This window comes from Parus major, chromosome 4A, assembly GCF_001522545.3.
Source record: "Parus major isolate Abel chromosome 4A, Parus_major1.1, whole genome shotgun sequence".
NCBI lineage: Eukaryota > Metazoa > Chordata > Aves > Passeriformes > Paridae > Parus > Parus major.
This window is the reverse complement of record NC_031772.1, coordinates 9,209,579-9,222,303: the sequence shown is the minus strand read 5'-3', so window position 1 is coordinate 9,222,303 and position 12,725 is coordinate 9,209,579. Positions and strand designations below refer to the sequence as shown.

General features: G+C 43.5%; 2 protein-coding genes across 3 annotated transcripts in view; one reads left to right on the top strand and one right to left on the bottom strand.

Annotated features, from left to right (window-relative positions):
• The window catches only part of ZBTB33 (zinc finger and BTB domain containing 33), a 10,343-nt gene extending 6,598 nt beyond the window's left edge, over positions 1-3,745 (bottom strand). Inside the window, exon 1 of one of the 2 annotated variants that reach the window (XM_015626524.3) lies at positions 3,629-3,745. In XM_015626524.3, the coding sequence (XP_015482010.1) occupies positions 3,629-3,656 (28 nt within the window). In that variant the 5' untranslated portion in view covers positions 3,657-3,745. Of the gene's footprint in view, positions 1-298; positions 1,663-3,628 lie in introns of those variants that run through there. The other variant, XM_015626523.3, reaches the window with a different exon arrangement.
• A 95-nt stretch (positions 3,746-3,840) lies between these two features.
• NKAP (NFKB activating protein) lies at positions 3,841-12,706 on the top strand. The gene is made up of 9 exons (XM_015626848.2): positions 3,841-4,089; positions 7,073-7,153; positions 7,543-7,616; positions 7,820-7,939; positions 8,712-8,757; positions 9,143-9,258; positions 9,408-9,483; positions 9,943-10,092; positions 11,387-12,706. Exons 1-9 carry the CDS (start codon positions 3,842-3,844, stop codon positions 11,559-11,561), a joined length of 1,086 nt encoding a protein of 361 aa, XP_015482334.1. The 5' UTR covers position 3,841; the 3' UTR covers positions 11,562-12,706.
• The last annotated feature ends 19 nt before the right edge of the window (positions 12,707-12,725 follow it).

Genomic DNA, 12,725 nt, shown 5'->3' with positions numbered 1-12,725 from the left:
GCCCGCCCCGCTCCCTCCCGCCGCCGGCAGCCCCGAGGCCGCGGGGCTCGGCGCTTCAGGAGCTGCGGACGCTGCCTGGGACGCACCGCCCGCGTCACCGCCCCCCGCCTGCAGGAGGCCGCCTTCAGACCCCGAGGTGCCGAGTGTGTGGCCCCGACCCTGCTTCAGCGCAGGCCTTGGGACGCCTCGGGTCCCGCGCACGGGCCTTGCTGCGGCCTTGGCAACTGGCGCCCGGCTCCCCGCGCTCCGTGACCCGGGCGGAGGCGGCAGTAAACCCGACACCTGCCTTACGGCTCACCGTGCGGATAAGGCCGTGGAGGCTGTTTCCCGCTGAGTCTCATTTCCTTCCCGGGGGCATTGGCGCTGCTCTGCCAACGCTGACGCAGCCGGCACCTCCGCCCAGCACCGAGGGGCGCTGGAACCACACCTGAGCACCCTTGCTCATGCTGCGGCGGGAGCATTTATCTGGAATTCTTTGCACCACAGTGACACGTGTTAGACTGTGCCAGCAGCTGTACAGACGTGTACGGCTTTGACAAAAAGTACATTTGACAAAATGGGACTCTCAGCACATTGGACATGTGGCCGCCAAAGTGACACATGCACAGTGTGGCCTCTTGGAAACTGTCGTTGTTCAGGAATGCTCGAAGAACACTAAGATCATAAAAGATACTTTTCATCTTCGGTTACTGATCTGTTACTTTTTTTTTTTTTTTTTTTCTCCTATGCATTCAGTGAACTTGTACCACAGGGGTTCCTGATCTTTCTTAAGATTCAAGAACTTTGATAAGAACATATGTCCTGTCAAGTTAGATGAAAAATGGGAACAGGCTGTAGTCAATGGCAGAAATGACTGCAATCCTTCACTCACTACATAAATCAGCAACGAAATAGTCCTGCCCAGGTTTATGAGCTCTGCTAGCAAGAAAATCACTTGCCAGGCTCCCTGTATTTGTATAGTTAGTAGCAGAAGTGCCTTTTTGACGTGAGCCGTCATTTTAAATGTTACAAAACCAGTCTCTATTTATAGGTTTTACCAGAGAGTCAATTGAAGGAAAATAAATAAGAGTAAACGCTCATCAAGGAAAGCATAGGCTCTTCTTATATGACCCTTCAATTCTTTTCTCCTTTGATACAAATTCTTAGTAATTTTTACACAGGAGGCTATATTAAATGAAAATAATACTATAATTGTTTTAATACTTAATCCAGTGCTTTTTTTTCTCCTCCAAAAATGTATGATGGCCTAAATTAAACAATTTCTTAGCCTTTCATCCTTCAGCTTAAAGGACTTCTCTCTGCCTCTTCCAATACTAAATAACCAACAGGAAAAATTTACAGCTACAGGTGAGCACTGACTTGGAAGGATTCCTGCTCCTGAGGTATCACCAGATCTCAAAAATCAGGTTTGAACCACTTATTCTTAGGCACAGAAATGCTGCCAGATTTAAAAGCTGATGGGAGACCTGCACCATCTCCTTGACTTTAACGTTTCTCACAGCAGCTTTTCTCTATGGCAACTCCTTCTGTCAGATATAAAATCTGAACCCCACGGTCACGTTACCGCAGTCAGGACAGAGCTAATGCTCTCCCCAGCACTGCAAATTTCACTGAAACTGTCACCGTCTTGCTGCATCTGAAAGCTGAATTTCAATGTGCTTTTTTCTTTTTTTTTTTTTTTGCCATGATGCATCTAGTTTAGGGGCTATTTTGTCCACTTTTATTTTTAGCTAAGCCTAGAAAGTATTTGGTGGTTCAAGTCACATAAAACCTTACAATATAAAAAACAACATAAAAGAACCATTTTATCTAAGATGTTGACAAGAAACACCTAGGGTACAGAACTACAAGTGGTATAATTGGAACTGAAAAAATACGTAGGAGACCCAGTAGCAACTCTTATCTTAATGTATAGAAGTGATCAAAAAAACTCAGGGATAGAGGCTTGAAAGTATAAAGTACAAATTTGAAGAAATTTATGTGCAGGCTTTTGCAAGAAGACAAAAAAGTATCCAATTCAGTAATGAGTTTTCAATTAAACAATTTGAGGAGCTCTTTTTAAAAATCTAGTTTGTGAGAATAGAAAATTCTTTTAAAGAGCCGACAGATTTGAGAGACAAAGTAACATTCTCCATTATGAAAACATGTATTTTACATTCCAGTAAATTAAATTTTATAAGTAGAATAGTTAAGGATTTTCAATAAAATTTAAATTCAATAGTTATCCTACCTAAGACTACCTTTAAGGACAGAAATATTCTTCCACTGTGGGAATTTCAAATAAAACATCACTGCTTCTGAAATACTCTAAAATACAAATTTCCACTGTTTGTGCTTTGAGAAAATCTCTGAGAGCATTTCTCCTGCCAATCCCATTATATAAAGCCTCATATAACTGAATTAAGAGTCCAGTGATCCTTTTTATTGACATTAGTAGTTGTTGTAGATGCTGCTATGTATTGCATGAGCATTATAACTTGTTTACAAAAGCACTTTAAGTCACCTTATAACATTAGGTGCAGCATACTCCTGAGGTAGATGTTTTAGTCATCATTTAGTTATTTTTGCCAAAATAATCAAAAGAAGGGAGAAGCTGAGCTGCCCTCACACAGACACAGGGGACAGTAACACCACACGTATTTGTAATCTCTGATAAATCTTTTCCCTCCCTGTTCTGCGCATGGTTACTTGCAGCCAAAAAAAAAAATTTAAATAGGCTTCCTCCATTTTACAGATTTTTTTCTACGCCGCTTATGGTAGGTTTGAGAAGTAGAATACTGTTTCATTTGTGAAAAAGAGACTGACATACACTGACATAATTTCTAGACAGCATAAACCAGCATGGGCTTCCCAGGGTGGAGCAGCTATCCAAAATGTCCCGTTCACACAGAGCTGGCCAGACCCAGCGGTATTACACTGCACTTCCCTGAGCTGAGCAGAAACTCGGGGTTTTTAAAGAAAGCTCCGGGGCAACGTAGTCAAACCTGAGGGGGAAGGGTGCTCACGGAAGAGTGTGTGTCTTATCTGAATACATAATTTGTATCATCTTCATAGATAAAGGTTAAGCTTGGAAAAGACTTAAGATCGTCAACTCCAACCGCGAACCCAGCACCAGCACCATGTTCACCATTGAACCACGTCCTTACATGCCGTCCCCACACGTTGTTTTTTAACATTTCCAGGGACGGTGACTCCACCACTTCTCTGGTCAGGCTATTCCTGTGCTTGACAACCTTTCCCATGAAAAAAAAATAAAAATCATATACCAAACATAAACCTCCACTGACGCAACTTGGGGCCATTTCCTCTCGTCCTGGCAGTTTGGTTCTGAGCCGCCGCACCGGAGCGGCGCCCAGCGCCGTGTCAGGCCGCGCTGGGAGGTGCGGGCGGCTGAACATTGGAAAGCGGGCCTCGCCCGCTCCGGGCCGTGTCAGGCGGTGCAGGGCCCGGCCAAGAAGGGGGAACTCCGCCGGGACACGGTGAGCTGTCCGCGGGCAGTTCTGCTCCCGGGCCGCCCTGGACAGCTCCCGGGGTCGCGGCCCCGAGCCGGCGCCCGCTGAGCGGGGCGGAGCCGGGCCCGCGCCGCCACCGCCCCCCGTCCGCGGCTCGCCCCCCGTCGCTGCCTCACCTTCCGCCGCCGCCGTGCGCGCGTCCATCGCTGCCAGGCGGCAGCCGCGGGGCACAAAGGGAGCCGCCGCCGGCGCCGCCGCCGCGACCACTGCCGCGTTGCCGGCCGGGCGGGTGGGGTGGTGACCCCGCGGGCGGGGCCGCGCCGCTCCCGCCCCGCTCCCGCCCGGCCGGGAGGGCGCCGGAAGCCGCCGGAAGCGGCTCCGCCGCCGTCATGGCGCCCGCGTCCCGCTCCCGCTCCCCGCCCGCCGCCAGCTCCGAGCGTCGCGGCCGCCGCTCGCGGTCCCGCTCCCGGTCCCGATCCCGCGAGCGCAATGGCCCGAGGCGCCTGAGCCACCGGCGGAGCCGCAGCCGGTCCCGGAGCCCCGGCGCGCCGCGCTCCTCCGCGCACCACGGGCACCACCACCACGGCAAATGGCCCGAGTACTACGAGAAGGAGAAGGAGGAGATCCTGCGGCAGAGGTGAGCGCCGGTGCGAGGTCAGGCCTGTCCTGCCGGTCCCCGCTCCGCGCGGAAGGGACGGCGCTCTCGGGAGGGCCTGCGGGCGCTGGGCGGGTGGCCGGGCCTGGTTCTGTAGGGCCCCGTCACGGACTCCCAGCCGGGGATTCCCGCGGGCAGGGAACGGAGCTCGGAGGGAAGGGAGTTGACATCGGCTACCGCCGATCCTCCGCAGTTTGCGGAGCTCTGCTGCCGGACTGCCGGCCTGCGAGCTTGCTCCTTGCTCCGAGTACTTTCTTACCCTTTTTGTAGCTGTTTTAGGGGATTAGAAACACTAATATGTAGGACTTAAAATGTTTCTGTGGTAGGCGTCGGAGACAGTTGTTATAAATGAAACCAGCGAAATTTTATCAATAAGGATTTTATTGAGAGACTTATAAAATCGAATTTTGGAACAGCCACAATAGAGGTCAGCGTCGACCAGGTTGCAGCCGGCGGCGAGGTAAATCATCTTCTTGGCAGCAAGGGTGTTCTTCAGTGGTTCCCTGATTAGACCGAGCTACATATCACTTTTTAAAAGTATTTCATTTGGATAACTTTTTAATGTTTGTGTTACAGGGTACATTACTCCCCCTTTGGCACTTCTTATAGATAAATATTATATTGTTGGCTTTTTGAAAATATTGGAATGAATGCTATATGCATAGGGTTAGAAAACTTTGTTGTATTAGTGTGGTTCCTTCTATTTCTGTGGCTGATGAAGCTTAGAAATGGTAGTATAATATACATATGTGTTGAGCTATGGCATGATATTGGAGCAGGGACTACTTTTGTTTGTATAACCCAGGGACTAGAGGAGATGGTTGGAGACCCCCTCCATTCTTAGATTATCTTATCCAGATGAAGACAGCAGTGACCAGAGCTCTGGGGGAGGAATTTATTGCATTTCTGTTATCAGGGCGTGTAAAACTCGGTGGAGCCAAGAAGATTGATTTATTGAGAAGGGGCCGAGTCAAAAACTAAACAAAGAAACATCCAAAACTTAAGGAGAATGTTTGAATCATGTACGAAAATTTATGAATATGTAATAGGATTCTGTTTTTAAGGGACAATCCTTTGTTAATAAGGTGTGCTCTCTTGGCTGAATGCAGAGACACCCGGCCATATCTGTATACTTTATTTTTATCTCAGAATTGTCTTTTTTATTAAACTTTTAAATTCTATTAAAAATATGTGAACCTCGTTTTTCACAGCACTCGATTGCTAGGACTTGTGCTTGTGAGTTTGATTTTCCTTTTTATCTTTATTTTAATTTAAATGGTAGACTCTGGAGAATCTAGCTCCAGTAAGCTTAGGTTTGTAGCGAGCACTAAGATAGGGCTAGTCAGGCTTTTATTTTTTTCTTCTTTTTTTTCTTTTTTGTTTTTGACACTTTGTACACAAGCTTTTGTACTTGTACCCCTTCTTACAATGCACAACTTAAATCTCGTGACAATAACTACACTTAAAATGTATACACGGATAGCACGGACATCTTGGTTTTTAAACAACTTCTTGCGTTTTTTCCTTACAGTTTTTTTAGTGTTTGTAAATACTTGCATATGATTCACAAACCTGTACTGACCACTTAGCACTTACGGGGTCTTGATCTTAAAATACTCTATAAGTATTATTAGTTTGTCTGTGAGAGTGGTAACACAATAGTTTACAATTTTTATTTTTGGTACTTTGAATTTAAACAATATATTTTTCATTTTGTTTAAAAAAGCAAAACAAGACCAAATACTCAAAATTTTTGAATAAACACATGAAAGACTTTACTAAAAATCTCTCTTAATACAAAGTTATACAATTAGTACTTTAAAATAGCACTGATTCACTCACTTGGAAAAGCAAATTTATACATTTACTTACAAAATTCTCAAAAAGCTGTTTTTTTCTCACTGGGGAACTTTTTCGTTATTACAAACTCTTTAAACATTTAATTTTTCTCTATTAAATATTAGAATCAAAGCTCCCCTCCCTGGCATCCCACAACCACTTTCAACATTCAAAACAAATTCCTGTAAAACTACATTCAACAGCCTCTCCCCTCCTTTCAAACTCTTTCTAAAGTTACACACTATAAGAAACACTTCAACATCACTTTCCTTGCAAGACTCTCCCTACAAACTAACACCTCTTCTACACTTCTTCAAGAAACTCCACTCTGCACAACCCCCACTAACACCTCTAAATCTCTCTCAACTCTGCTAATCACCTAATCTAAATCACCAAGCTACTTTTCAAAACAAATTCTTTGCTCTTCTTCTTGATGCAACTGCATTGGGAGTATACTGTTTCTTTTTTCTACTTCCGTAATTCAAATCAAGATAGTTTTGTGATGAATGAATTACAGCCAAATTTATCAATAACAATTTTATTGAAAAATTTGCAAAATCTAATTTTGGAAGCAACCGCAATCACTGTCAGTGTCGAGCCCGGGGTCGGCGCTGGGTGAACTCTGAAACAGCCTCTCTTGCACTGATTCCCCCAAGTTCACAAACTGGCTTTTGGAGAGCTGAGTTTTATACAGTTTTTTCAGCTCGAGGCTATGCAGTTACTGCTGATCAGTTTTCTGAGAAGGAGATGAAGTTTTGAGTGTTTTTTTCGGGAAGCAGGCTTTGAGATTTAGAATCGTGGTTAGTTTTTTCTCTGAAGGAGAGGGAGTCTGAGTGATTTTTTTGGAAAACCGACATTGAGATGCATGGTCTTGGAGAATCAGGTCAGTATTAGGCATTAATCACCGGGTCATTAGAGCGCTTATCTTGCTTGGGTGGACCCACCTCTTCTCGATGTTGTCTTAATTGCTGGGTTATCCTCTTGCAAATTCCTGGTTTTCCAGCAGCTGCTTTTGCAGTCTCAAGTTGCTTGTGTTTTTTACATAAAACATGTTTTTATATTTGATCTTATATACAATAAAATGCGAATTATACCAACATATATCACATAGTGTTTCCCTTTACAGGAGACTCAATGAGAGAGAGAGAATTGGAGAACTGGGGGCACCTGAAGTCTGGGGGCTGTCACCAAAAGTTCCAGACCCAGAGTAAGGCATATTCTTTCATGTTTTTTATAATATTAATTACATATTAGTTCAGTTTATAAAAATGCCTTATCCCTGCTTTAGATATGGTGCCACAATACATATTGTATCAGTTCCTTTCTGAACTGATATGAGATTACTACTTTCTTTTTTTTTTTCCACCAGGTAATTCCAACATACTAATTATGCAATATGTGATTTATCGTAGATCAGGTCACTATTGTGTTGTGGTTCTGATAGCCAGTTCCCAGGTTAAATTAGCTCTTTAATATTTTACTGCCTTGCAAGAATTGACTCAAAATTACTTTGGTCAGATGTGTACCTTTGATCTTGACAACAAAATAGATCTACAGCAAAACAGACTTTAAGTAGCAAACTGTTATTTCATTTAGTTCTGATGAGCACACACCGGTAGAAGATGAAGAGGCCAAATCCAAGAGTAGTTCTTCGGATTCCAGCTCAGAAGGTATTTTGTTTGGCTTACACAGCTTTTTTGAAAAGCTGTGGCTTCGAATCTGCTGCTGCTTGCAGGAGGTTCCCTGGCTTAGATGGGTGGAAGTGAGTGGGGTGGGCTACAGCTCAAAGGGGAGCATTGCTTTGGGAAATCAGGAAATACACATGGAATGAGATGTTCTTTGTTCTCTAATGTTATCTTTAAAAACATTCTAGAGGAAAAGAAGAAAAAGAAGAAGAAAAGACAAAAGAAAAAACGTAAAGCATCCAAAAGAAAGCGCAGGAAACATTCTGAGGACAGTGACAGTGACTCAGAGTCTGAGCAGAACTCCAGTGGTAAGACAAGAGGGTTTCAGCTTGCAGTCTGTCCTCAGGAAATGGGATTTCTGAATCTATCTTCCACTCAGTATCTCATGCCAGAGATCTGTTTGCTATGTTCTCATACTGACCAGTACTGCAGGGAGCTTTCTACTAACGCTGTCCCAGTATAAACAAGTCCCATCAGTGTGTACTAGAACATTCTGGAGGAGGCAGTTAGTGATGGGAATAGGCTCAGGGTTAGGGTAGTGGTTAGAGTAGTAGTTAGGTTAATTGGTAGGGGTAGTGGTTAGAGTAATTCTTAGCAGTAGGGTTAGGGGAGTGGTTAGGTTTAGGATTAGGGTTGAAAGAGTAAAAGGGCCTACAGCTCCAGGAACACTGGGGCTGGAAAAGGCATGCCAAGGCAATCCAAGCAAGTGCCACTATTGCTATTCCCACATCTTTGTGACCTAGAAAACTCATAGTATTGAGTTTGGGTTAGGGCTAGGGCTAGGATTAGGGTTTGGGTTGAGGGAGTCACAGAGCCTAGAGCTCCAGGATCATTTGGGCTGGAAAAGGCAAGCCAGGGTGATCCTGGCAAAGCCCCAGCTGTGCTGCTCCTACATCATTCTGATCTTAACCACCACCCTTGGTTTGACATAGGGTTAGATTTGAGACAGTCAAAGAGCCCACAGTTCCATGAACACTGGGGCTGTAAAAGGCATGCCACGTTATTCACAGAGCAGTAAACTACTTATATGTTATAACTAATAATTTCTTTTTGGTAATAGATACACTTTATTTTTTTTAGATGAAGATAAAAAGAAAAGCAAGAAGAGGAAAAAGAAGAACAAAAAGTAAGTGTCATGGTTGTTGTGTGTCATTCAGACTGCTGTTGGCTGGAGGGCAGCCCAGTTTTCTTTTCAGGCCCTGAGGGAGCCTGAGGACCTTGGGTAATTTGGAAGAACTAGCAAATAATATTAATTTGATGGATTTTATTTAAATCTACACAGCTGTGCACAACAACTTCCACGGGCCACTTTCTACACACTCTATGAGAGTCAAAACAGAACATATATATTGTCTTAGCTTTGCTATAAAGTGTTCTGTATGAAACGACAGACAGACAGTCTTCCTATATGTGGAACTTGCCCTGAGGAACTCATCATTTGAGTATGATTCTAAGCACCTTCTTTCATCTTAAATTTTGATAAATAGCATGTCTGTCTGATTTTATCACAGGAAGAAGTATAAGAAAAAGAAAGCTAAGAAGAGCAGGAAGGAATCCAGCGATTCAAGTAGCGAAGATTCCGATGATGAACTGCTTCATGGGGATGATCTGTGGATTGAGAGGTCAAGTAGGTTCACCTGACTTAAAACTTGGGTGGAAACTTCTTGATGTCCTTTTTGTGAATTCTTTGTTAAGTGTTGCTGACCTGTGTAACACTTCTGATAACAAAGAACAATGGGCACAAGATTAATCTTCTTCATTATTTGATTGTTGCAGAAAATACTGAAGCTGACAGTTTGATTGGACCAGAGGCTCCCAAAACTCACGCATCTCAGGATGATAGGCCTTTGAAGTGAGTAGACAGCTCTAATGGTACTTCGATAAATCAAGTGTGAAAGCTACTGTTCAAAAGAGCTGTTGAAGCAATAGGCATGCAGAGGGAAAAATGCTATGTGAGGAACTCACAGACAGAAGTTCTAGTGGTGCTAGGCTTTCCCCTGGCCTGAATTTGGGTAGAAAAGTCTGGTTTATGCTTTTTAGCCTTGATTCCTAGAAAAAGTAATTTTAAGTGCTTTTATTCTAAAGCTCTGCAGTATTGTGACTTCAATAATGTCATCAAAATGAACTCAGCTGATAATTTAAGATGTTGTTGCTATTGTTGTCATAAGGAAGAAACAGGCTAATATGTGGTAAAGAATAAGAAAGTGTTTTAAAATGCAGCTGTGAATATAGTAGTGAACAGGGAAGTTGGATGTTTACCTCAGGCTCTCTCTATCTGAAACTACTGAAATCACCACTTTTGCTTTTTTAGCTATGGACATGCCCTCCTGCCCGGTGAAGGTGCAGCCATGGCAGAGTACGTAAAAGCAGGGAAACGCATTCCCCGCAGAGGTGAAATCGGCTTGACAAGTGAAGAGATTGCATCGTTTGAGAGCTCTGGTTATGTCATGAGTGGCAGCAGGTATGGCTTTCATGATGGCAATGGTTCAGTGGAATTTTCAAGAGCTGCTTTCACTGCTGGCTGAATAGCAGACTGCTTCCAAGCTCTGCTTGGAAGCATAGAGGAGAAGGTGCTCTGCTTGCAATAACCTACACTAAACTTCCCATTGCTAGAGATGGATAGTGAGTTTTTCAAGGACACTTTCTCCTCAGGAGCAAAAGTTCTTCACAGGCAGTACTCTTCTAATTATTTCAAATGAGGAGGTGCTTGTGTCAGATGGCTCAAAGATCTGTTTGGACAGACCTGGGGATGTGATGGCCCTTCAGCAGGAGACAAATAAATGTGTGAGAGGTTGGCTGCACTTTTTTCTCTATGACCAACAGGAATCTCACTTAAATTTTGGTGAGCCAGCAGCTGACACTGGGGGTATGGGAGGCTTCTGCCTGACTGCCTGAAAACAGACACCCCCAGAAATCAGTTCCTTGCTCTGCCACACTTCTTCCTGGGAAGGTTAGTGTGCAGTTTGGATTATCTAATTTATTTATCTGTTTTACCAGTTGGTAGAATCAGCACAATAGACACAGATACCAACCTTAAGCAGTAAATATAATTTGCTAGAGTGCAAAACCGCAAAGCATTACAAATAAGCTAAGTAATGCACCTAATCATTACTGCAAAAGATTGCCTTGAGTGATTAAGAAAGATAAATGACCAGGTACCCTAATACTTTACCATCGTCCAGATCGGCACATCAGCTGGGAAGCCCCAGTCACAGCAAAGGCTTGGAGAACCATTCCTGGGAATTCCTCCGTGGTGTGTCCACCTGTAGGCAAGGCCTCCATTTTCACTGTGAGAAGGCCCAGCTTTTAGACTGTCAAATAAACAAGCGTACACAGCTTCTAGTGCAGGACCATGTGGTTTCATCCTCCTCTTGGCTTCCACCCAAAGCCTGGCCAGGGCTTGAGGAGAGGAACCAAGAGAGCTGGCTTTGATCATATACCTTCAGACAAGGCCAGATGTCTGATTTCATGCCTTTGTCTGGCTTCTAAATGCAGAAAGATAAATATATTCTTATCACGCTACATATTTCACTAATGCATATTACCTTACTGAGTACAGGATACAAATATAACATTTTGTTGGAAGGTCCACCTAGAGGTCAACTTTGGCTCAGGGCCTATTGTTCAGGCCTTGGTACTTCATTATCTTTATTTAAAGCCCCTGAACACATCCAAGCCAGTTGATGGCTGGAAGCTGTGACAGGACACTCACACCCTCTTGCCCATGCTGACATACCCCGTCTTCTCCCCGACAGACATCGGCGCATGGAAGCTGTGCGTCTGCGTAAAGAGAACCAGATCTACAGCGCAGATGAGAAGAGAGCTCTGGCATCCTTCAACCAGGAGGAGAGGAGGAAACGAGAGAATAAGATCCTTGCAAGCTTTCGAGAGATGGTCTACAGAAAGACTAAAGGCAAAGAGGAAAAATAGTGCTTCGTTTGAACTGTACACCATAGCTTGCACCACGTGGCAGCTAACCCAGTCCAGTTGTGCTTTGAAAAAAGCTGCAGGTGCTGCAGCACCTTTCACCCAACAGGGCCAAGGCTCAGGAGTGGATTACTTGTGTCTAGAAAAGAGAGCTTTTTTCATCAGTTTTTCTTGGATGGTTTGTTTACCATCTACAAGGAATTCCTGTAAAGAGAAAGGCTACAAGGCTGGGAAGATTAGAGGTGTCAATGTTCTGTGCTTGCTTTGAATCAGACAAGCCAAAGGATCCCATGGGAGGACTTTGTTACCTAATGCCAATAAGTGAGATTTTTTTATTCCATTTATTTGTATTAATCATCAGATCATTTAGCTTGAGAAAGACCTTTAACAAGCTACTAGCACCAGTAGCAAAAATGAAGGAACTCCTAAGTTCCTGTTTTAAGATTCAGGACTGTCTACTTCACTATTTTTTCACAAGTCTTTTAGATTTAGGTTTTTACTCAAAGCAGTTGAGTTTGGTTTGTGATCCAAACCAAGATTGTAAATATTTTGTAAATGAGTTTGTAATTTAATACAGATGGGCTTCAGTTACTTTAGAGCAAGCAGATCGCAACCGAGGTGTAAAGTAACAGTAATAGGAGGGTCTGATCTTTAATCCACTGAAACACATGGTGAAGAACTAAGCTGCTTGCTTCTTTTTCTCCTATGTTATGCATAGGCATCAGTGCAGTGGGGTGCAGTGACTGGAACCCCTGGATGTACACAGGTGGTAACAAGGATGTATCTTTCAATTTATTTGAAATGTTTTTGTTTGTGGAAGTGTTCTAGATTAAACACTTGATTTAACTCCTGTAGTATTTTACTTTGGTCTGTTTCAGCAGTATTACATGGCTTGCTTTTTTAAACTCTGTGCTTGGAGCTTTGCTCAGGCAGTCTTTATGTGGTGGTTATCTTTGATTCAACTGCATGTTTCCAAACATATCTCCTGGAGCTTCTTTTTCTCAAATGTTTTTGAAAACAAAATGGTTTTGAGAGGTAGGTGTTTTCTTTTTTGTTCTCCTAATTTATTTTTTTTTGTCCTATAAGTCTAGAAGCAGAGATATCTTGTATATTTGTATCAAGAAAATAAAAGTCCTAAAGTCCTTTAATGTTTTCCCTGAAGTTCCA

Coding starts and splice junctions, on each gene's coding strand:
- NKAP (XM_015626848.2), top strand. CDS start 3,842: ATGGCGCCCGCGTCCCGCTCCCGCTCCCCGCCCGCCGCCAGCTCCGAG. Junction 9,259..9,407: donor TCTGTGGATTGAGAGGTCAA/GTAGGTTCACCT, acceptor TGATTGTTGCAG/AAAATACTGAAGCTGACAGT. Junction 9,484..9,942: donor CAGGATGATAGGCCTTTGAA/GTGAGTAGACAG, acceptor TTGCTTTTTTAG/CTATGGACATGCCCTCCTGC.